At 43.5% G+C, this 26,008-nt stretch overlaps 1 protein-coding gene across 2 annotated transcripts in view; it reads right to left on the bottom strand.

Moving 5' to 3' along the window:
* The window catches only part of KLHL2 (kelch like family member 2), a 121,526-nt gene that overhangs the window by 66,435 nt on the left and 29,083 nt on the right, over positions 1 to 26,008 (bottom strand). For both annotated transcript variants that reach the window (XM_008273508.4, XM_070047275.1), the window contains one exon: positions 15,118 to 15,239. In XM_008273508.4, the coding sequence (XP_008271730.2) occupies positions 15,118 to 15,239 (122 nt within the window). The remainder of the gene's footprint in view (positions 1 to 15,117; positions 15,240 to 26,008) is intronic.

A 26,008-nucleotide genomic window follows, 5' to 3' on the forward strand; every position in this document is an offset into this window, starting at 1 on the left:
GGGTCATCGGAGTCATTTTCTGCTCAGCGATCCACAACAATCTCAATGAGCCATGCCTCTTCCTCTGCAGCCCTCCTGTCTTGTTTACTGCTGCCCAGTACTCTTACCTGCTCCGTATTTATAGAGCTTCTTAATATTTTTACAAGCTTTTAACTGGTATGGTTTGCAGCATCTCTATGATGCGTCAAAGCATTATTGGCTTCATTTAGCAGCTGACAAACAGAAAGGTCAATGTCTTACTCAAGGCCATGCTTGAAGCCCCTGGAAAATTCAAGATTTGAGCTCTAAATTCTAAAATGTTAATTGGCCAGTCCACTGGCCCATGACGTTTTCCTGCAGAGAGCCATTCTAAGGACTCGTCATTATTATTTTCCAAGTTGTGAAAGAATAATTTAAATATGCAGCATTGTATATCTAATTTAAATGATTTTATGCTAAGAGGTACTAATAACATTTACAAAACTGTCCAGTAAATGCTCTGGACACCTCAAAGATGAACCTTTTACTAAACTCCTTTGGTGCTTGGGCAACTTTTCTTTCTTTCTTTCTTTCTTTCTTTGTTTATATTTCTTTAAGTTGGTATCTTTTTTTTTAACTTTCATTTAATAAATATAAATTTCCAAAGTACAACTTTTGGGTTATAGCAGTTTTTCCCCCCATAACCTCCCTCCCACCCACAAACCATCCCTCTCCCATCCCATTCTTCATCAAGATTCATTTTCAATTATCTTTATATACAGAAGATCAAGTTAGTATATGCTAAGTAAAGATTTCAACAGACTGCACCCACACAGACACACAAAGTATAAAGTACTGTTTGAATACTAGTTTTACTGTTAATTCACATTGTATAACACATTAAGGTCAGAGATCCTACATGGGGAGTAAGTGCACAGTGACTCCTGTTATTGATTTAACAATTGACACTCCTATTTATGACGTCAGTAATCACCCAAGGCTCTTGTCATGAGCTGCCAAGGCTATGGAAGCCTCTTGAGTTCACAAGCTCAAACCTTATTTAGACAAGGCCATAATCAAAATGGAAGTTCTCTCCTCCCTTCAGAGAAAGGTACCTCCTTCTTTGATGGCCCATTCTTTCCACTGGGATCTCACTCACGGAGATCTTTCATTTAGGTTATTTTTTTTTTGCCACAGTGTCTTGGCTTTCCAAGGGGACAACATTTAAATGTAGGTGAGCAGGAGGGTGGTCCCTGGGCTTAATTGTTTTATAAGGCTGTGAGTCATTTGAATTGGCATGAACTCTTTTGGAAGATAGTGAAAATAAACTTACCCATTTTTAATTAGCAAGGAAGACTCATAGAGAGTTGTAGAGACTAGGGTGTCCTGGCTCACCTGTACTGAAAACCTAAGCTATTCTGTGCTCCACAGTAAATGAAACTGGCTTTTAATGAGCGCCATGCCTTTGACTATCTTCCTAAGTCGTGGTATAAAGGGATTTTCGCCAGTTGATTAGCAGGGAGATTTAGCAAAGGCTGTACTGGATTCAGTAAGTCAGCCTGGATTATTGACCTTAACTTTTATTAAGTTTGGTTCAAAGTAGAGTCAGCGTCTTTTCCGTTTTGTGGCTTAAAGTTCTGTGGCTTTGTAATGGACGTGAGTGTTCATTCAGACTTCATATGTGCCTCTAACTATGGTGTTCCATGTGTGCCTCTAACTATGGCATTCCTTATGTACCTCTAACTATGGCGTTCCATATGTGCCTCTAACTATGGTGTTCCATGTGTGCCTCTAACTATGGTGTTCCATGTGTGCCTCTAACTATGGCGTTCCATGTGTGCCTGTAACTATGGCGTTCCATGTGTGCCTCTAACTATGGTGTTCCATTCACTGGAGGAGATGAATGACTGCTCAGAATGAGGACTGTTCAGGTTGCTTAGATATACGACAAAACAATATACAAATGAATGAACCAAATATAATGTAACATTCCAAAAGTCAATAGGAAATGACTAGAAATACAGACTTTCAAGAGTTGGCATCTTTTAGCTATATTTGCAATTACTGTGGGATTTAAGCAACTGACAGAATAGTAATGTGGAGTAACATTTTTATTTCTTGTCCTCACAGCATTTTGTTAAAATAATTTCTGGGGGGGCCCGGCGCCGTGGCTCACTTGGCTAATCCTCCGCCTGTGGTGCCGGCATCCCATATGGGCACCGGGTTCTAGTCCCAGTTGCCCCTCTTCCAGGCCAGCTCTCTGCTGTGGCCAGGGAGTGCAGTGGAGGATGGTCCAAGTGCTTGGGCCCTGCACCCCATGGGAGACCAGGAGAAGCACCTGGCTCCTGGCTTCAGATGAGCGCAGTGCCGGCCATAGCGGCCATTTGGGGGGTGAACCAACAGAAAAGGAAGACCTTTGTCTCTCTCTCTCACTAACTCTGCCTGTCAAAAAAAATTAAATAAATTAAAAATAATAATAATTTCTGGATTGATGCAGAGATGTTTTGTTCCTCCTATATTTATAAATGAAGCACCTTTTTAAAGTGTTTCAAAACATAAAATCATCTTGGTTTAAAATCAAGAGGTTGGAACACTGTTTTGACTTAGTTTAAGCACATGGTTGATTGAAAGTTTCCTTGGAAGGTTTCAATAAATGTGATCAGTTTGATTTTGTAATGAGTACAGCACCTACTATTTTGAGTTGCTGTTTTGAGGACCAATACTGAAAGTGGATTTTGTTCTTGAACAGTATCCTAGTAGTTGTGTGGTTTTTTTTTTTGGGGGGGGGGGCAGGTAGAATTATAGACAGTGTGACAGAGAGAGAGAGAAAGAGAGAGAGAGGGAGGGAGAGAGGGAGGGAGGGAGGGAGGGGGAGGGAAGTCTTCCTTCCTTTGGTTCACTCCTCAAATGTCTGCTATGGGCAGCACTGCACTGATCCAAAGCCAAGAGCCAGGCACTTCTCCCTGGTCTCCCATGGGGTGCAGGGCCCAAGCACTTGGGCCATCCTCCACTGCACTCCTGGGCCACAGCAGAGAGCTGGACTGGAAGAGGAGCAAATGGGACTAGAACCGGCGCCCATATGGGATGCCGGCACCGCAGGTGGAGGATTAACCAAGTGAGCCATGGCGCCGACCCCTAGTAGTCTGATGATGATAATTATTGGCTTGAGATCTAATTTTTTTTCCCCTAATAGATTTCTAATGTAATGATTTCCCTGATAATTCTAATGAGGAAAATTTGCACAAATTTTTTGGAACAAAGCCTTCAAAAACAAAAAGTATATACTGAATAGTAATCTAAACAGTATGATAGAGGAGGAAAAGTTTGGTGCCATAATTTCTCCCTTCATTAGTGTTGGACTTAAATCAGTTGAAATGTATTTCTGTACCACAATTTAAGCTTCAATAAAAATTTGCTTAATGGAAAAAAAAATTAAATGTAGGCGAGACTGAAGGATAGCCATCCAATCACGATGAATAAAAGGCAGGCATTTGGCCTGGTGGTTGAGATAGTAGGTAAGGTGCCCATGTCCTACGTAGGAGCTCCTTGGTTCAAGTCCCACTTCTGGCTCCTGATTCCGGCTTCCTGCTCCAGTAGATTGAGGGAGGCAGAGTGATGACTTCAGAAACTGAGTTCCTGCCACCCCCTTGGGGAAATCTCAACTGAGTTTCTGGCTCCGAGCGTTGGCCCCAGCCCAGCCTCAGCCACTGCAGGCATTTGAGGAGTGAACCAGAGGGTAGCAGAGCTCTGTCGACACATACATGCATGTCTGCTTCTTTCTGCTCCTCTCAAATTTAACTTTTGTTGACGGGGAGAGGGGAAGGATGAGTTTTTTGCAATGTTGTGGAACAGATCTGGAATGCGGCTATAACTAAGCATAAAACGTAATCAAGAGTATAGTTACAATCTCTGTCAGAAGAAATGATTTTTAACATAACTGTTGAAATGGCCCCCAAAATTCAAAATACCAGGGCCTCAGACCCGAGAATGACTGCCTCAACTGCCACTGTGCTGGTAGACATCATGACGTCCTCAAGTGCTTGGGGGCAGAAACAGACAGCTATCAGGTTATAGAAAATTCAGAACTGGGTTATGTGGAAAGCAACTATTTGTCAGAGTTTTTCCGGCACCATGCTCATGGAAAGACACTGGATATGACTGTGCACTCAACATTCAAATCCTAGCGGCCCGTGTTCTGCGTCAGGATGGGAGCTAAAGGGCCCTCCTTTACCCCACTGAACTGGACTCCCCTGCCTGTGATTCCACACTCATCCAGTGACCCCCTGACTGCCAGTGCTGTCACGTAGGTACACATGGTGCATGCTGGACAAATTGCAAATATAAAAGTACACACTCACTGGAAGTGCTTGTTCACCTACTGAAAACCAGTTTAAAAACCACTCTCACTTCTGCAGACTTCTCCATCAACTTCCTCTCGCTCTTCTCCCTTCTGCTCACCAACTCTGCTTCTCTGCTGGTCATTCCAACTAACAAACAACCTGGCAATATTCCCTTTAAAAAAACTCACCCTAAAACCCATGGGCCCCTTCAGCAGGCGCCCTTCTCTCCCCTTTCACGGCCAAATGCCTTGAGAGAGCTGTCAGCACTGTTCCGTCCCCTGCACTCTAGCAGTCATTCTCATCACCTCTAAGTAGCTGTTTTCAAGGTGTTACTGACGACTCACATTCCCATATAACTTTTCATGCAGCTAGACCAAGACACTGAACTCACAGGTGCAAAATGAGACCACTTTGGGCAAACTGGGAGGTGACACCACCTGCACGAGTGTCACACCAGCGTCAGTGGCCACTCACTCCCCATTCACTTTCTTGATCTACCAGTAACACCTGCCAGTGAGCGCCCCCTCCCTGAAACTGTTCCTCTCCAGAGGTGGCCTTCTGGGACACCACACGTACCGGTTTTCCTTCCATGCCACCAGCTGTTCATCTATAATCTGGAACACCACAGTCTGTGTCCCTTAGCTTTCTTTTACTCTCTGTGTTCTCTCCACAAGTGATCTCACCCCATTCAGTGATTTTAAATATCACCTACGCCCAATCCACCTGTCCAAGCTCACCCCCTTCCATCACAGAATCAAATACTTACTCAGCATCTCCACCTGCGAGTCCACCTGGCAAAAAGTTAACATGACAAAAATAGAACCACTCCAGAAAGGGGCCCCATCCCACGTCTTCACCATCTTGCATGGTAACACAACCATCCACCCCACTGCACAAGCCAAAACCCAGGAGCCATCCTTGATAGTTCTCCTTTCTCCAACCCCTCATGCAAATGCATTGCAAATCTCATCAGCCTGACCTCCAAATACCTTACAAACCTGGCTACTGTTCAACACCTCAGGTCAACAACCTAGGATCCAGACACTATCATCTCTTCTTGGCTTACCCAAAAAGATATCAAGGTAGCCTCCCAACTTCTATCACTCCCCCATGACTCATCACACACAGCTGCAGAAGCCATGTCATCTAAGCAGAAATCCTTGCTAAAACACACCAATGAAATAAAACCCAAGCTCCTCACCAAGGTCCAGAAATCCCCGTCTGTCTGATCCCACTGACCTTTCCAGTATCACCTTACCCACTCTCCCTATCACTATCTCTCATCAAGCAATGGTCACCTTTTTCCTCTGATTCTTTAAAAAAAAAAAAAAAATTTTTTTTCATTTATTTGAAAGCGTTAAGGGGGGGGGGGGAGATCTTGCATCCACTGGTTGGCTTCCCAGATGGCTACAACAGCTGGGGCTGGGACAGGCCAAAGCCAGGAGCCAGGAGTTTCTTCCAGGTCTCTCATGTGGGTGGGTGCAGAGGCCCAAGCACCTGGGCCGTCCTCCACTGCTTTGCCCAGATCACTAGCAGGGAGCTAGAATGGAAGTGGAGCAGCCAGGACACAAACCGGTGCCCACATGGGATGCTGGAATTGCAGGAAGCAGCTTTACCGACTGCACCACAATGCTGTCCCCTCTCAAGCTGATTTTCTTTTTTGTGTGTTTATTATTTATTTATTTATTTGAAAGGCAGAAATAGAGGGAGGGAGAGGGAGAGGGAGAGGGAGAGGAGGGGGGAGGGAGGGAGGGAGGGAGAGGAGGGGGGGAGGGAGGGAGGGAGAGGGAGAAGGAGAGGAGGGGAGAGGGAGGGAGGGAGAGAGAGAAAGAAAAACACACAAGATCTTCTACCCACAGTTCACTTCCCAAATAGCTGTATCACTCCCTGGCTGGAGCTGGGTCCAGCCAAAGCCAACAGTCAGGAGCTTCTTCCAAAGCCAACAGTCAGGAGCTTCTTCCCAGTCTCCCACATAGGTGGCAGGGGCCCAAAGATTTTAGGCCATCTTCCACTGCTTTCCCAAGCACATTAGCAGGGAGCTGGATCAGAAGTGGAGCAGCTGGGACTCGAATCGACGCCCATTTGGGATGCTGCCACTGCAGGCAGAGGCTCAACCTTCTACACCACAGCACCAAGCCCCGTCAAGCTGATTCTTATCTCAGATCTTTTCCACTTAACGCTGCTTCTACTTGAAATGTTCTCCATCTTTGCATCACTCCCTCTTTCTCTGCATTTCATTCAGTAGTCTGCTCCAAGGACTCCTCCTCAGAGAATGATACTGTAAAATTTTCCCATCTGTAGGTTTTATTATCTGTCATGACCCCTACCCTTCCACCAGAGTATAAAGGCTTTTAGGTCAAGGACTTTGTTCTGTTTGACACTGTATCACCAACAGCTGAACATCGCCTGAATATAGTAGATGATTCATAAATATTTAATGACCTATTGATGGAAAACTGGAATTCATCAGAATCAATAGTAGCGGTAAAAAATGGACAAGATCAATAGCTTAAAAGCTAGAAGGGGAAAGAGCAAGCTATGCATAAAAGCGCAAAGAAAAATGGTCTGTGATCCTTATTTGACCTAGCCTGATTGACCTACAGATTTCTAAAAACCTTAGGTCTTCAAGTTCAGACCAATGTAGCCATAAAATAATTCTGACCAAGTTCATCAGGCAGGTAATCAGTGTAATGGGCCGGCATTACCTTTCTGCCCTAAACATGGCACTTTCCACTAAGCACCCTCACACTTTTCCAAGCCACAGTGTAATCCCTAAAGACCCACATCACAAAGCCGCACACTCTGGGTTTGCTGTCCAGTTCCCTATGGGAATGCAGACTCGCCAGACTCCTAGTTTACCTGGCTCTGGTCATGACAATGGCCTACCCCTCACCAAGTCTCTTCAGACAAGCTAGAACACAGGGGCTGTGGGATGAGTGAGTGTTCACTCGGGCCAGCTCTTTCCGGATCAGACACTGCCATCAGCCTAACAGCAGGCACCAACATCATGAGACTCCTGCTGTTGAGTCGACGCCTGCAGTTCCTCATACAAACTGAGTATGCCACTCACCCCTACACATTTTACCCTCAGCTTAAAAAATATTCATTGAGGGGCCGTGCTGTGGTGTAGTAGGTAAAGCCGCCGCCTACAGTGCTGGCATCCCATATGGGCACTGGTTCGAGTCCTGCTGCTCCACTTCTGATCCAGCTCTCTGCTGTGGCCTGGGAAAGCAGTGGAAGATGGCCCAAGGCTTGGGCCCCTGCACCCACGTGGGAGACCCGGAAGCAGCTCCTAGCTCCTGGCTTCAGATTGGCACAGTTCCGGCCATTGCGGCCAACTGGGGAGGGAAACAGTAGATGGAAGACTGACCTCTCTCTCTCTCTCTCTCTGCCTCCCTTTCTCTCTGTGTAACTCTGACTTTCAAATAATAAATCTTAAAAAATAAAAAAGTATTCATCGAGTGCTTGCTTCCTTGAGTCAGTGCTCCTACCCCTAGCCTCATTCATTTCTGGCTCAAGCTCCAACCTCAAGCAAGCTTCTCAGGAGAATCCAGCACAGCTCACCTGTACTTAAACCAGTCATCTACTGACTGCTGTTTCTCAAGCTCTTATATGTAAAAGAAAATCATTATCCCCCTTTCACCAACAAGAAAAGAGGGCTCAGAGAGGTTAAGCGATTTGGACAAAGTCATGTGGCATTTACAGAGCAAAGACGAGCTCCAAGCCCAGTCTAAGTAGGCTCTTTCCACTGTGTTCTTTGCTCAGTTCCTGCAGCACCAGGATCAGTAGCTAGCAGATGCTCCAACAATGTCTGTGTAACTGATAGGATGTCAAAAGTGCCCATTTTTAAAATAAGTATCCATCTAATGGGAAATTCACATCAAATACAGAAACAACATAACAAGGGCAGGTGTCTGGTATGGCTCTTAAGCTAGCACTGCAGACGCCTTCATCTCAGGTCAGAAGGTCGGGGCTCAAGTCTCAGTTCCACTTCAGACTCCAGCCTCCTGCCTGGGAGGCAGCACGTGACGGCTCGAGTGCCTGGGGCACTGCCACCCACACGGGAGACCCACACTGAGTTCCTGGGCTCTTGCTTCAGCATGGTCCAACCCAGGATACAGCATGCACTTAGGGGGAGTGAACCAGCATACGGATCTCCTCTCTGTCGGTTTCCTTCTCTCCGCCTCACTGCTTTTCAAATAAATTAAATTATAAAAAAGACAGACACATAGCAAAAGCACTCTACTGACCCCTACTTAGCCTGCTCACCTGAGTAACCAGGTAACCACCTGTGCCCTGGTGACATGTGCTCTGTAACGTGCTGGCAACCTCTGCTCCTCCAGCCGAGGCGTACCTTGCCAACTCACGCCTGCTGGATTTACTCCCATATCTGTTTATGACACTCGCACCTGTTCCTGAAGTCACCTAATCTGAATAAATATATGTAACCCAGTGAAAAGTGAATGTAAAATGGGAGCTGTTTCTATGAAAACTAAGTCGATTGCTTTAGAGTGACTTGATCAATGTGTGACTGCAAAAACTAAATTTTATCAAGTTAGAAGTGGGAGGAACGAAAGAGAAATCGTGTAATTTGAAGAAGACTTTGCACTGAGATTTCTTTTTGCACGTGTCTCAGTTCTTGCTGCACTTTAATGAAAAACAGAAAATCACAGCTCATGCATGATTACGGTGTGGTTTGTTCAAGAAAGAGCCAGTTAGTCTCCAAACAGCTGATCATATTTAGTTTTTTTTTTCTTAAAGATTTATTTTATTTATTTGAAAGACAGAGTTACAGAGAGAGGTAGAGATAGAGAGGTCTTCCATCTGTTGGTTCACTCCCCAGATGGCCACATGGCTGGAGCCGCGCCGATCTGGAGCCAGGAGCTGCTTCTAGGTCTCCCACGCGGGTGCAAGGGCCCAAGGACTTGGGCCATCTTCCACTGCTTTCCCAGGCCATAGCAGAGAACTGGATCAGAAGAGGAGCAGCCGGAACTAGAACCAGCACCCATATGAGATGCTGGCACTGCAGGCCAGGGCTTTAACCCACTGCACCACAGAACCAGCCCCCCCATATTTAGTTTTTAACAAAAGATTGACATTCAACTATACAACTGTATGTTTAAGTTAAAATAAAATGCTTATATAGGTATTCCTTTTTTTTTTTTTTTTTTTGATAAGTTCTCTACTTCAACGGTCTATTACTGATTAAGTCAACTTCTTAAAACCTTTTTCAATGACAAAGTCTGGTATGTCCCTATGTGCGATGTCTCCCTTTCAGGACCATGGAGGTAAAACACTACACAACATACTTCTAAAACTTCTGGTTCAAACAAAACAAAACCAACCTGCCTTACGCTGCTAATAAAATGGACACACCATGTTGCATTTTCTACTGCACTGGGGTCCTGTTAATAAGCCTTTTTGTATCCTTTTTATTGATGGATAATTTTAAATGCCTCTTGAAAAGCTTTCTTCCACTTCTAAAGACATGAGATGTCTCAATCAGAATTGACACACCACGTAAGTTTCATGAATTGCGTTAAAATCCATTCATTCAAAATTACCAGATGTTTCTTAAATTCTTCTGAAATGATGAAAAGTTCTAATACAGACTGAGTCCATGGATGAACATGCAAAATAATTTCAGAATGAGAGCATTTACTTACATTGGCCCTGTTTATCAACATCCTTACCTTTGCTTTTCACACTTACATCAAGTGAAAAATGCTTACCTACTTTGAGTAAGCCAAAACAAATGCCCAAAAGCTGAGAAGTCAAATGTATGCAACAGAACTGCAAATTTAACAATGAAGCACATTATTTCTTTTTAAAAATTCAAGATCCTTTAGGATTTTCCAGAAACCCATCTAATGAAGAAGGATGTATCTTGAATAATTTCGGATACTGAAAAAAATATTTTTCAGTTACAAAGGTATCTATACTTTTAAATTTATAAATTTTCCTTATAATGAAAACCCTAGTTGCTGTGTGATGTTGAACAAATTAATCTTCCTGAGTCTTATTTGTTTAATATTAATTGAAGACGCAATAATCAATCTTACATGGTAAAACATGGTCCTTTATGTGTCCAACTTATAGTTGAAGACATTCTGATGTGAGAATCCTTCTTTGATTCATACATGTAAACAAACTAATATCTTTATATCCAGAACCAGGTACTCTCACCAGTAAGGAGAGGGCACCAAGGTACAGAGATTCTCTGGAAGTGCACAAAACTCGAAGTACACAGCGGCTCCGGTGCCCTTTCCTTAGCAAACGTGTCACAGGTTACCACCCTGAGAGCCCAAAAGTCGCTTCTGTGACTCATTTCTACTTCAAGGCCCTAAAAACTGCCGATAGTCTCCAAAGTTGTCTTTCAGACTTTCTGTCATAAGGGAGAATTATATTCACCAGCCACCCCACACTGGCCCAGATCCTACTGCAAAAAGTATCCAAAGGTCACCCTGTGTTTCGTTCTAATACTAAGATCTCCACCCAAAGAGGAGCCTTACACCACCACACGGACCTGTGTGGGAGCAGGCTTCTGCACTGAATCTGTGTGGACTGGCACCACCTCTGCATGCGACAAGAACTCTACCTCTTACACAATCATTTCCGACCCCTAAAATAAAGATACCCGTTTCTTCTGATCATGGAGGTGTGCTTTGGAAGTCATTTCCCATGGCTTCCTTATTTGCTGTAAATAAATCATCTCGTGTGACAGCAGCCTCTTCTAAAAACCCACCAGGAAATGGACAACCACAGCCCCCAAAAGTTTAAAAGCCCACTTTGCAACAGTCTTTCGATTTATTTTCTTTAATCTTCAGGTCTCTAAAATTTGCCTGGAAACTCAAGATGCAAGCTAAATTTTAATTCACTCAATAACAACAACAATAAAAAGGTGAATTAAAAGCATGCCCACGGTAAAAAACAAAACACTTTGTTCTTCTATCTTTCTTTAAAAAAAAAAAAAAGACTAAAAACTGCAAATTCATGTAGCTCAAATTGTCATCTCACATGACCATAAATAAAACCAGTCACCCAACTCAAACAAAGCTTAAAAACTTAAACAAAAACCCAACAGCAAAATCAATCAATCAATCAAACAAACCTGAAATAGCCAAAAATTAGTCTTACTGCTTATACAGTGGAGTAAGGATTGCTCCTTCTCTGGAGTTAAAGTTTTCAAATTACTCATTTCCTCATTCTGACTCAAAGATGACAAACCTTCACTTCACACGGCTACTATACGGTTTTAAATGCGCACAAGAAGGAGAATACAGGAATCGCAGAAAGAACAGGGAAAACCAGCGTCCAGGTCCTGTTCTGCCACCCCCAGTCTTTAGGCAGCTGGACCTGCGCTTTCTATGGCACTGATCTGACAATCCCAGACACCTGCTACCCTAACACTGCACTTTGTTAATAAAAGAGAAACTTGCGGGGGGGGGGGGGGGCACCTTGACGTATTTCATTCTAAGCCTAAGGAGAAAATATGCCGACAGCAGCATACACCTGAAATACAAAAAGGTCTGTGTCCACTGTCAGCACTCTAGGGGTACACACTCAGAGCAGGGCATCCAGCCGCGACCACCTGCAGCCTCCGCCTACCCGGAGAACACCACACCGCTCGACTACACTGCGCCTTCTCTTAAGGTGCACAGCACCTGACCAGAAAGATTCAACAAAGACACAAACAGAGCACAGAGCACTTTAGTAAATCCTGATATGTACAGCCTTCCTGTGTATGCTTCACTGAACAACACATGGTATGGAAAGGGCAGCTTATTTTCATAGACTGAATTTCCAAGCTGCCTTTTTCTAAAGAAGTATTTTCTAAGATTATAAAACAAGGTCTTAAATACCAGGATACTCCTATGCTGAACAGCCATTCCTCCCCCTCTTTAAAAAACAACAAAAAAAGAAAAAACATACAAATGTTAAGCATTTAATAAGCCTGCCAAATGCAACTCTTAGAACGTATTCTGTAACAGCTAAGCAAAACACACAAAGGAAAATTAGCTTGGTACAAGGTTTTCTGAAAGGCTGTGACTACTAATTCAAAACTGGAACGTGAGAGTTATTAAAAGAAACGTGAGAGGTGCTCTCATTCCGAATAGGCCAATATCCTCACCGCAAGAACTACTACAGGCAGCAGTCAGGGCTACATTCACAGTCTAGCCTTTTAGACCTACAGCATCTTTCCCAATATTCTCCCACATGGCTCATTATGTCAATCAAAGAAATCAGTCCTGATTTTAGGAAGGTCAGATACAGGGTACAGTGATGCCCAGGCACTAAAACAAATAAAAGGAGCAAAAAGAAACCCAAAATAAATTTTCATAGAAAACACCACCCTGGAATTCAGCAACTAATTTACCCATACAGAAAAGACCAGCATTAGATGAGCTCTTTCTATTACAATCTCATGACATATACCAAACATACTCATACACGTTAAAAAAAGTGTTCACCCAGCATCTGATTCACACCTTCATATACAACCCCCATGCCTTACCCAACAAGTAGGACTCCTGGGCAGGCTTAGCAGACCATCTGGATCACCCAGGGGCCTTAGCTTGGCCAATGTGTCACATTTAACAACTGACAGCAATTCTTCACAAGTTAAAACATGAAGATTTCAGTCTCCAAATTTAAGTATTTTGTGGCATATTTCAAACAGTTAGAAGGGATAAAAGAATCCATACTTCTCCTAATTCTGCAACTGGTAGTTGAGAGATTGCTTATTAAGAATTTAGTCCTAGGATCCAGTGTTGTGGTGTAACGGGTTAAGCTGCCACCTATGATGCTGGCATCCCATAAGCGCATGGGTTCAAGTTCTGGGTGCTCCACTTCCAATCCAGCTCCCTGTTAATGTGCCTGGGAAAGAAGATGGCCCAAATCCTTGGGACCCTGCACCCATGTGGGAGACCTGGATGAAATTCCTAGCTCTTGGCTTCAGCCTGACCCAGCCCTGGCTGTTGTAGTCGTCTGGGGAGCGAACCAGTGAATGGAAGATCTCTATCTCTCCCCTTCTGTCTTTCTCTGTAACTCTGCCTTTTGAACAAATAAAATAAATCTTAAAAAAAAGAACTTAGTCCTAGGGGTGGGCCCATGGCACAGTGGATTAGGCCACCACTTGGGACACCCCACATCCATATCAGAGTGCCTGGGATCAAGCCTCAGCTGCTCTGCTTCTGATCCAGCTTCCTACTGATGCATGCTGGGAGGCAGGAGATGACGGCCCAAGTACCTGAGTTCCTGCCACCCACATTAGAAATCCTCATGGTTCCTGTTTCCTGCTTTGAACTAGCCCAGCCCTAGCAATTATGGGCCTCTGAGGAGTCAATCAGCAGGCACGAAGATTCTTTCTTAATCTCCCTTTTAAGTAAAAATAAATACTTCTAAAAAAGAATTTAGTCCTAGTACTTTTCACTGTCTTCAGAACACAATGTATCGTTAGATGAAACATATATTAAATTTTGGATGAAAATTTGGCATTAGCATCAAAAATTAAAATATACACATGCTCTCTGATCAAACAATTCCATTCTGAGGAATGCAGCCTAAGAAATTCTAGGGTGCAAATATAAAAATGTCCATTCAATGCAACATTTCTAAAAGATTAGTTTATGTATTTTAAAGTCAGAGTTACGGAGAAGGAGAGGCAGAGGCAGAGAGAGAGAGAGAGACAGAAAGACAGCACTTCCAACCACTGGTTCACTCCCCAAATGGCCGCAATGGACAGGGTTGGGCCAGCCCGAAGCCAGGTACCAAGAGCTTCATCTGGGTCTCCCCATATGGGTACAGGGGCCCAAGCACTTGTGCCATCATCTGCTGCTTTCCCAGACATATTAGCAGGGAGCTGGATTGGAAGCAGAGCAGCTGGGACACGAACCAGCGCCCATATGGGAAGCCGGTGCTGCAGTAAACAGCTTTATCCGCTACGCCACAGCACCAGCTCCACTGCAACATGTTTTATAAAGGTGAAAAATTGCAATGCTGATTGACATACATGATAGCACACAAAAGACAGAGCTAAATCAATACATACGGATGTGCAAAGACCTTCAAGACACTGTACAATGAATGAAAATGTAGATCAAGTATGGTATAAATATAGTTATCCGGAGACAACTTGCGTGTGTGTGTGTGTGTGTGTGTGTGTGTGTGAGAGAGAGAGAGAGAGAGAGACAGAGTGAGTGTGAAGGCACAGGGAAGGGCCTGAAAGGACTCACACCACACAGACAGCAGAAGCTCCCCTCTGGGGACCAACAGTGACCATTGTGTGGGTTCAGAGAGAAGGACAGTTTCAAAAGGGGACTTGCACTTTTTACTCCACATCTATCTGTGCTAAACAAGTATAGAACATATATAAAACATCTGTTTTATTAATAGAAAATAATAAAGATGCAATATCAGATTTGAGTTAAACCCCAGTACTACCTAACGAAGATGCTGAAATAGTCAGAGTAAAGGACTATTAATAGTCAAAAACATCTTTTGTAGACTGTACTGTTCAAAGGAATAAAGAAAACCTGTGGGCAGCATCAATCAATCATCATAAATGAATATGACAGGGTTTTCAAGAAAGAACAAACATCATCCAGAGAACGAAAGGATCTGTAGCTAAGAAGTTTTAATATAAAAGATACTAAAATCAGAGACATTATTAAAAAGATGTAACCATTTCACGTCCCCCTTAGAAATACAATTTCAACAATGAGTCCCATCACTTGGGCACAAAACGTATACTGTGTGGGAATGCTTTTGTTTTGAAAGCTACACAAGGAAGGAGCTCAACTGAGGAGCGTGCTCCTACCTGTACATTTTCTTCTGTGACCTGGATTTCCGCAGTGTAAACATAGTCAATCAGCATCCTCAGGGTCCAGCCATCCACCTCTTTTATTCGAACTCGCTTTGCCCGGCTCTCACTCATCTCCCCTAGAACACAAAGGAGTAAGAGTGTTACTGCAGCGAAACTCTGCTGTGGAAACACCAACGCCAACACAGGCGGATCCGTCTTCTTACCACGCTCCTGTGTGCAGGAGGCGGCATGACCCACTGCTTTCTGCAGGCCCCAAAACACTTCCCTACCTCTGCTCAAAGTTTATCTCAGCAAATCATAAAATGTACTTTTGCTACCCAGAGTCCTGAAAATCACAACACAACAATGAACAAACACGCTAAGTGTCCGGTTACATGAACTATCAAACCTGTGGCTTTAAGTTCGGATGCTGTATTCCAAGGGCTTTTGAGTAGTTTGTCCTTGTGGGTTTCTAGGCATGACTACAACAGTAATGATGTTACCACCTTGGGGGAATGGCAACCAGCACTCATTGAAACAGCCCACTCCGTCAGCGTCATTGATTCAATGAGCACAAGATATGCCAGGAGCATGCTGGCCAGAGACAGAGGCTGGCTCCTTGGTGGGAGGCCACAACCTCCACGCAGGAAACCATGAGAAAATAGATCCCACAGATGCAGAGGTTAGTCTGTAGCAAAGGCCTGTCACAGAGACCTTTCAGCAAAAGTTCAGCTCCTATTTGTTATCTGCAGTCCCTTCACTCTAAAGCCATTTCTACATCAACACTTATTATTTGTACTACCCACCATTTTAAGACAGAAAAGAGAAGGGTGGTCCTTAATCCAAGGGGACCTGGGGAAGGCAGAAAGCTGATCTGCGCAGGACAACACCAAACAATCCAAGATATAAAGTGACACAAGCAACTGAACACTGGAAAAAGAAAAATCTCAAGAATAATGCTGAGTGCCATAGGACATCCTTGGCAAAAACGTTTGGTTCCAGAAATCAACAGGTTTTAGATGTCAGAGTAGAAACATGAAGACTATGCCACCCTCCGACTCTTTCTCCTTAATCTGGCACCCTATAAAAAAAATCACACAATGGTTCCAAGATCTCTCGAAAGCTCCGTTCTTTTTCAGATACAGTGCACTGTCATTGACTGTGAACTATCAGAAAAGCCTACAGGAATCCATAATTACAAGAAATTCCTTTGCAGACACCCTGGGAGGAGAGATGTCTTAACAGTGATGTCTCCTTAACTGCGTGCTCCCCTGGGGAAGAACTGACAGGATCTCAGAAGGAAGTTGTTCTCCTCCAAGCTACTTCCGGGGAGAACAACACCCGCTGCATCACGAGGAGGAGCACAGTCCACCAGCACAGGCTACATACATCTCTGTCTTAAGAAGAAGGGGCGCTGGAGTAGTGACTCTCACTGCAGCAAATGAGGCAAGAAACGTGGACAAGGAATTCCTCATCTCCTCCCTCTCACTCTCTCTGCATCTTGTGGGTAGCTGGGAATCTGCATGATCTAAAGGCTGCTTTGTGCCAAAAGTTAAACCACTCTAGGGACTGTCATTTGGCCTTTAGACAAAAGCCATCTCTGTTTCATCTACCCGGGCTCTGTGATGTGCAAATCCTTGCAGAGCCTGGGGTCACAAGACCGCAAAGTCACACACCTGGGTCTTAGACATGGGCATGACTTAGCTTAAACAAAACCAGGTCTGGCTTTAATTTGAATAAGTGACTGCAAAATAGTCCTCTGCCAGGTAGTTTTTAATATTACAATGTTTAAAGTATTGCTGTAAGATGTACTCTGCTAACCCACATATTCCTTTCAGTTACTTTTAATTATTTCTCTCTTAGAATATTGTATCTGCTTCCAGAAACTCAACTTTAAGTATATACTGCTTTTAAAACATTTTCATCTGGGGCCAGCACCATGGCTCACTTGGTTATTCCTCCCCCTGCAATGCTGGCATCCCATATGGGCGTCGGGTTCTAGTCCCGGTTGCTCCTCTTCCAGTCCAGCTCTCTGCTGTGCCCAGGAGGGCAGTGGAGGATGGTCCAAGTCCTTGGGCCCTGCACCCACATGGGTGACCAGGAAGAAGCACCTGGCTCCTGGCTTCAGATCGGCGCAGCGCCAGTCGTAGCGGCCATTTGGGGAGTGAACCAACAGAAAGAAGACCTTTCTCTCTCTCTCTCTCTCTCTCACTGTCTGTAACTCTGCCTGTCAAAAAAATTTTTTTCCATCTGTATTTTTGTCATATTAATTTGCAAAAACAAGACTTACCACTGATTACATTAATAGTCCAAAAATTCTAATGATTTTTATGAATCAAAATTCATATTAGAAAAAAGCCATTGATATCTAATTCTAGTTGTGAACCATTACCTGAGCTACTGCCCTTTGCTGTGTTTCTGGAGGATCTTTAAACAATATGCCCTTGTGAGACTCAGGCTTGCTTCCAGTGACTGTGCACACTGTTCCTCGGATACCATTTGTAAGCTTCCCATACCCTCTCCATGGATCTGAGCGTTGTGTTTCTATGTTTTGATCATGTAACTGTGGCGCTATATTAGAATTCTGAAGATAGATTAGGACATCCACACGGCCACCTATGCTAAAATCCTGTGTCAGAGTCATTCCGGAGTTTTCCCTTTTTTTCCTCACTCATCAGTCCTAAGATTCACCAAAACCTACATGATTAATACAGATATAAGGCAACCTCAAAATGTTCATAGAAAATATATTTATTTTAGTGCAGAGTAATTTTGAAATTCATGCATAGTTTTTTCATTAATCTGCATTTTCTATGATCTTTTTCAAGACTCGTATATGCACCGCTTTAGCAACCTCCTAATTCTTTCTTAACTCCGGTACTGTCTCCACAAAGTTAACCACACCACTCCAAGTTCTTCAGCTTCTCCCAGTCCAAGCACACAAACCCCTCTCAATCAGTATCTAACCCCACCTCTCCCATTTCTTGACTGAAAATAGATTAACAAGGAACAGTTTGGGTTTTACGCACACACACACACACAGGAATTTCTTAACCTTAAAGTGTGTGTTGAATCTTGTCCTCTTTAGCTCCCCTTTCGCTTGTAATCGCTACACAGTTTTCAAGATTCAGCTAGAACTTCTGCATGCAGGCTTATCGGTGGTAGCCCAAGGCTGGATAAGGTTCCAGGCTTATCGGTTGGTAGCCCAAGGCTGGATAAGGTTCTCGTGTTAGGTATGCTGGTAACACAGGCAAATCTACTCTATTATAGTTCACTCTGTAGTTAGTTCTCCCCACCAGAAGGCTTGAACTCCCTAAGATCAGGGATGAAGTTTCTCTAATCTCTGTATCCAACAATGCTAGAGAGAACTACCCAACAAATACTGTTTAGATGAATGAATACTACAGGATGAAGAGAACAAAACAAATGCCAATCTGGCATTTTCCCTTAACATGATCAATAGCACGTCAATTAGTCACGAGCGTGACAGTCTAGCTATGAAGGACTTCAGGCAGCACTTACTGAGCAGCCACTGTACATATCAGGTTGGCCCGAGCATTCCACTAACAAATACTGCATCATCTCTACTTTTTCTTTCTGAGAAAAGAAATGAAATCTTCCAAACCATAAAAACTTAAGGACATGGGAGGGACTTCAAAATGTCTGTGGAAAAGTGGAAATGAAAGATAAGTTTACTCTGGTGAAAAAAAAAAAATCTTCTTTGAAATCCATGCATAGTTTTTTCATAATATGCATGTTCCATGAACTTTCTGAAGGCCCAGTATCAATGAGTAAAATTACTTCCATCTAAAGGGCCTTTAATCAGGAGTCCTGAAGGCTGGCACACCCTGACAACTTCATTTATCCATGCTGAACATGGATAAATGAGAAGTGAATAGGTTTAAGAGGACAAACACTAAGATCCATTTAATTTTTAAATTGATGCTATGATTCTATTGTGTAGCACATAAAATTGCATGGAGGAAAAATGAAAGTACAAAACAAAAACTGACTATGCTGAAACTCTCAGAAATGAACGACAGATTTATAGCTATATTTGACAAATAAACTTTATTTCATCAGTTTTCAAGTTTCCTTGTCATCTACCCTAGTCATTACTGCCTCTTGTCCTTTATTAGTCTTGGTAACCCAAAGAAGCTACTGACACACACAAGCTGACCCAGCCGCCCCCACCAAGCTCCCTCATTAACTCCCTAGTTGTACAACTGATCTAAGGCAAACATGGTTAAGTGCATTCCTCTGTTGGTTTTCGTCTGGTTTGGGTGACTTCTAGGAAGGGTTTCTTAGCTCCTAAAAGAGGAAAAAAAATAAAGATAGCCCTCCTCCTCCCCGAAGGTGTTGTGTCTACTCTTGTGGGCTTCCTGCATACAGGAGGGGAACCAACCTTACCAGAATATTTTATTTGAGGGTAGCAGAGTACACACACAGACATGGGAAACAGGTTCCTGATGAACTTCTCAACCGCAGATCCAATCACTCCTGATACCCAGCCTACTCCTTAACTATGTAAACCAGCCTGAGTGGAGTTTTCTGTTACACGCAGCCTAAAGCAGTCTAACGTAAGCTCTTTATGTATTAAAGCCTATTTTTCGTCACAGCAGTCATGGATATCAGAAATTACCTCTTCTTTCTGTTTTCTGATTTTCCTCCTCTCCTCTACTAAAATAATAAAAAAACAGCTGTTTTTGTGCATCAATATGATCCCCAAAACGTAGGAAAATGCCTAGCACATAAATGATGCTCAATAAATATTCCTGGATGAATTAAAGCATAATTCTTAGACAAACATAACCATATATAGAACTTTTTTTAACAAAAGATTTTATTTATTTGAAAAGGCAGAGTAACAGAGGGGTGGAGGCAGGGGGTGGAGTAGGAAGGGATCTTCCATCCACTGGTTCACTTCCCAAATGGCTGCAATGACCTGTGCCAGGCCAGGCCGAACCCAGGAGCCAGGAACTTCATCCAAGTCTCCTACATGAGTGGCAGGGGCCGGCCCAAGTACTTGGTCCATCTTCTGCTGCTTTCCCAGGCGCATTAGCAGAGAGCTGGATCATAAGCAGAGAGTTTGAGACTCAAACAGGTGCTAATATTGGATGCTGAGGTACAGGTGGCAGTTTAACCTGCTGTACTGCAAAGCCGGCCACCATGTACAGAACTTTAAGAAATCTCACTTCCCAGGGCCTGGGACTGTGGTGACCAAATCAAAGTACAGATTCAAGTTCTGGCTGCTCCACTTCTGATCCAGCTCCCTGTTAATATGCCCAGGAAGGCAGCAAAAGATAGCCCAAGTGCTTGGGCCCCTGCCAACCACGTGAGAGACCAGAACAGAGTCACTGGCTCCTGGCTTCATCCTGGACCAGATCTGGCTGTTGCAGCCATTTGGGGAGTAAAGAGCAGATGGTTGATTTCTCTGACTCTCCCTCTCTCTACTGCTCTACCTTTCAAATAAATAAATCTTTTAAAACAAAACAAGAAAAAGCAATCTCACTTCTTAATCATTCAAATAATAATACATATTTTCTTATTCTAATTTACCTCACTGAATCATGTCCAATTCGTCAAAAGAAATCAAAAAAGCATGCGTGCCTGCGTGCGCGCGCACACACACACACACACAGCAATAAAAACTAAAATTCAATATTTCCCACCAGGTTTCAGGAAGTTTAGCCTGTGGCTCCAATAAACCTCAAATGTATTTGTTCAACAAAAAGCTTTTTAAATGCCTCAACTGTAACAACCAAGTAATCTAAAAGCATTAAGAACTCAAGTTGAAAATAGATCTTTGTAAAAATTAAGTGTAGGAATAGGAAAGACAGGCAGAAGAAGGGAGAGAATGCAGGTAGGAGGGAGGTTGGGTAGGAAAAATCACTATGTTCCTAAATTTGTATATATGAATGCATGAAATCTGTATATCTTAAAATTTAAAAAAAGAAAATACTGTGCATGTACTAGTTTCTTGCATTACAATAAACAGTTTTTAGTTCCATTTTCCCACCAAAAAAAAAAAAAACACACACACCTTGATGTGTTCTTTCTCAAGTAATAAACCTAACTCTAAATAGGCCCACACTTCATTCACAAAGTATGAACCTGTGATTACATCGTAGAATTACTTTTCACCTCAGTCTCTACTCCAACACATGAAACTATGATGAATAACAGAATTTTTGTTTTTTAAGATTTATTTGAAAGAGTTACAGCGAGAGAGGGAGAGACAGAAAAAGGAGAGAAATCTTCCATCCACTAGCTCACCCCAGAGATGGCTACAACAAGCCAGGAGCTCCATCCAGGTCTCCCATGTGGATACAGGGGCCCACGTTCTTGGGCCATCTTCCTCCGCTCTCCCAGGCAGATCAGCAGGGAGCTGAATCAGAAGCAGGGAGCCAGGACTGGCAGCAACGCCCATATGGTATGTCAACACAGCGGATGGCGGCTGAACCCGCTGCACCACAGCACCGGCCCCAAGTAACAGAATTTTTAGGTGATATAATTTGAATGAAAAACTCAATGACAGTTTATGGGAGATTAAAAACAAAGGTCAAAAAGGAATATTTGCATGTTACCCATTCCCCCAGTAGATTAGTCACACATACACACACACAGAGCAAAACAAGAGTAGGGAAATGCCCTGTCATTGGCAAAGGTCTATAAACATACACAGCATCTAAACACCTACCTGGTTGAGCTCACTATATTTTTCACAATGTAGTTTTAACAGAACTTCAGACCATGAAGAACATCAATAATGGACTCACAATCTGGCCAACACTGAAATGAATACAGGAACACTGAATACCAGGCTCAAATCTTTGTCCCTTCTTTACCTAATCTTCATAACATTGTAGACTACACGGTGTATTCAAAAGCAAAAGATGTCGCTTGGGAATCCCCCACATCCCAAACAGGAGTGCCTGGATTTGAGACCTGGCTCCGCTTCCGACCCCAGCTTCCTGTTAATGTACACCCTGTGAAGCAGGAGGTGACGGCCCAAGAAATTGGGTCCTTGCCACCCATGTGGGAGACCTGGATTGAGTTCTGGGCTCCTGGCTTTGACTTGGGCCAGTCCCAGCTGTTGCAGGCATTTGACAGCGTAACTCTCTTGCTTTTGCTCTGCCTTTCAGATAAATAAAAACAAGTAACTAACTGTTTTTAAGTGGAGAGAAAGCAAAGCACCAAGACTGCCAAACATGTAAACAGCATGCTGAAAGGGCTGCGCTGTGATGCAAAGGGTTAAGCCATCATCTGCAGTGCCAATATCCCATATGGCTGCTGGTTCAAGTCCTGGGTGCTCCACTTCTGATCCAGCTCCCTGCTAATGTGCCTGGGAAAGCAGCAGAGGATGGCCCATGTGCTTGGGCCCCTGTACCCATATGGGAGATCCGGATGAAACTCCTGGCTCCTAGCTTTGGCCTGGCCCAACCCTGGTTGTTGCAGCTATTTGGGGAGTGAACCAGCCAACAGATCTCTCACCTCTCTCTCTGTCTCTCCCTCTCTCACTGTAATTATTTCAAATAAAATACATAAATCTTTTAAAAAATTAGCATGAAGAACCCTAAAAAGTTTAACCTAAATAATAAGCACAGGAAAAAGCACTCAACATCATCAGTTGTTATGCCTAGTTTGACTGTCCCCAAAGACCACCAAGGAGCGGATACCGCTGTAAAACACATGTGAGTTTTATTACAGGTCCGGGCCTGGGCTCTCAACTATCACCAACGCAGCGGATTTGAATTGAGAGCCCCGAACCTTCCATTAACAAGGTTTTTATAGGGTTTTCAGAGACATTCTATACATTATAGTACTATTTGGCAAATCATCTCATCCCATGGGAAATTCAAAGGCCATCTCTTAGAACTGATTAGTGCATCTCGTGGTGGGAATGGACCTAGTAAAGGTGGTTGGATGGCTTTGGGGTTGATGCCTTTTAAATTGATTGGCTTAAAGTATAGGGTCCAAGCTGCTGGGGTGTAGTGCCAAACTGCAAGGTCTCCGGAAGTTATCAGTCACCTTAATTGTCTTGAGAAGACACCAGGAACTCTAGGTATTTCTCTGTTATCTGCTAATTGGCTATTGCTAGGAGAGTTTATTGCAAGGGGACTTCATTTATTTACTTTTAGGAGCTTCTGGCTCAGGGTTCAGGGCCTGGTCAGGTTACAAGATGGAGGCCTCTTTTAAAATAGTTGCACCTTGATCCAGGCTCAGGTCTCTCAGTCATTACGGAAATGCAAATTAAAGCTACAATGAGACGCCATTTCACACCAACTAAATAACAATTTAGAAAAAAAAAAGCCGACAGTAACAAATGTTGGCAAGGAGGCTGAACAATGGGAACCTTCCTATATATTGCTGGTGGGATATAAAATGGTACAGCCACTTTGGAGAACAGCTTAGCAGTTTTTTTAAAAAATCAAGTGTAAATTTCTCATGTGACCCAACAATTCCACCCCAGGCATCTGCTCCAAAGAGAAATGAAAATGCCTGTCCACAGAAAGAACTGCACGTGAACGCTCACAGCAGCAGCCTTATTCATCGGCCAAAGCTGAAGTGACGCACACAGCCAGTGGCTGGTGAATGGGAAGTTGACATGTGGGACATGCACACAATGGGAATCTGGTAAGCAACAACAAGGAACAAACTTTCCGTTGAAACATACTCTGGTATGGATGGACCTCACAAACGGTTCGTGGAAAGAGAGAGGCTGTAGACTTGATTTGTGGTGATGAAAGCACCACTTGGTAAATTTACTAAAATTCACTGAATTACACATTTGAAATGGGTAAACATAAAACTATGACATTGAAAATATGAGGGTACTCCAAAAACTAATGGAAAAAGGAATTAAACGTAGGAGTTTATCTTGGTATAAAAAACAACACTGAAATCCATGAACAGCTTTTTCATAATATACATTTTTTAAATATTATGGGAAAAAATTTTGCAGCAAAACAAACTCATACTTTTATTTCCATTTTTCTAACAACCTTCTGAAGTACCCCCATATGCCTCAAAAAAGTTGTAAAAATTTACAAGTCAAACACTCAATTTACATTTTATAAGTGCCAGAAATTAACATATTATTCCTTTTTTTCATCTACCTTAGCAATGTAAAATCTGGCCAAGAATAGAAGGTCTATTCTCAGGCAGGCACTAATTGGACTGAAAAATAAATAATGTTTTCAAGTACAAAGAAAAGTACCCCCGTACAAGTTAACTGAGATACACCAGAAAGTCTGCAAGGTCTCATTGTCAGCCAAAATATGAGGAAAACTATTAGACCACAAAAAAAAGAAAGAAACCTTGTGGCGCCGGCACACCGGGTTCTAGTCCCGGTCGGGGCGCCGGATTCTGTCCCGGCTGCCCCTCTTCCAGGACAGCTCTCTGCTGTGGCCCGGGAGTGCAGTGGAGGATGGCCCAGTGCTTGGGCCCTGCACCCCATGGGAGACCAGGAGAAGCACCTGGCTCCTGCCATCGGATCAGCGCAGTGCGCCGGCCGCGGCAGTCATTGGAGGGTGAACCAACGGCAAAAGGAAGACCTTTCTCTCTGTCTCTCTCTCTCTCACACTATCCACTCTGTCTGTCAAAAAAAAAAGAAAGAAAGAAAGAAAAAAAATGGGGGAGACAAATGCAGTTTGATGACAGAGCAGGAAAGCAGGCTGAAGCGCAGGGAACACTCCCACTCTATCTCCACGTTCACTTCTCTGGGCATCTAAAGCTCAGGGAAGTCGGGGACTGTGAGTCTGCAAAGCCCTGTTTAAGGAGATTTATGTATCTTACTAGAGAGGGAGAGAGAAACAGAGACAGAGAGAACTCACGTCCACTGCTTCTCTTCCCAAAGGCTCTGAATAGCCAGCGCAGAGGACGGTAAAGCAGGGGCTGGGGACTCCACTGGGGTCTCTCATGTGAGTGGAAGGGACCCCACTACTTGAGCCACCCCTGCTGCCTCCCAGGGTCTGCCCTGGCAGGGAGGTGGAATCAGGGCCGGAGCGGGGACTCAACCCCAGGCACCACATGGGCCATGGGGATCTTAACTGGCATCTTACCTGCCAGGCCAAATGCAGGCCTATGCAAAGCCTCTCCAAGGGCAAAGAAAACACCCTGCTCTTGAATCTAAAATTACATACATTTTTATTACTCCGTGGAAAATAAAACATTTATTGTGCAAAAAGCTTTGCCCTAGGGCTTTTTTTGTTCTTAAAGAATATAAATATAGGGGCTGGTGCTGTGGTGCAGTGGGTTAACGCCCTGGCCTGTAGTGCCAGCATCCCATATAGGCGCCAGTTTGAGTCCTGGCTGTTTCCTGCTAATGCGCCTGGGAAAGTAGTGGAGTGGAGGATTGCCCGACTCCTTGGGCCCCAGCATCTACATGGGAGACCTGGAAGAAGCTCCTGGCTACTGGCTTCGGATCTGCTCAGCTTCAGCCATTGTACCCATTTAGGGAGTGAACCAGCATATGAAAGACCCCTCTCTCTCTCTCTCTCCCTCTCTGTAATTTTTTCTAATAAATAAAATAAATATGAAAAAAATACAAAATTTATGAATTTAGAATTTAGAGTAAAACAAACAAGAAAAAGATGGCCATAATTACTGTTAATATTAATTGAACATTTTCTTTGTGCCAAGTACAATGCTGAGAAATTCATATATATATATAAACGCATTTCATCACTACTGAAATTCTACAAAGCGTGTAATATTATCGCCCCCATTTTCCAGATGACTACACTGAAACAGATTGATCGAGTGAGTCTTGCAAAGGCTCAGTGATTCCGATGAGGACGTGGCAACAGCAGTGACCTGACGGCAGGCCAGTTACGGAGAAGCAGCACTTTACCAGGGAATTCCTGAACAAGGACAACAGATCGGATATTTCTTTTACAAGCTG

Source organism: Oryctolagus cuniculus, chromosome 8 (genome assembly GCF_964237555.1).
Source record: "Oryctolagus cuniculus chromosome 8, mOryCun1.1, whole genome shotgun sequence".
NCBI classification, from domain to species: Eukaryota; Metazoa; Chordata; class Mammalia; order Lagomorpha; family Leporidae; genus Oryctolagus; species Oryctolagus cuniculus.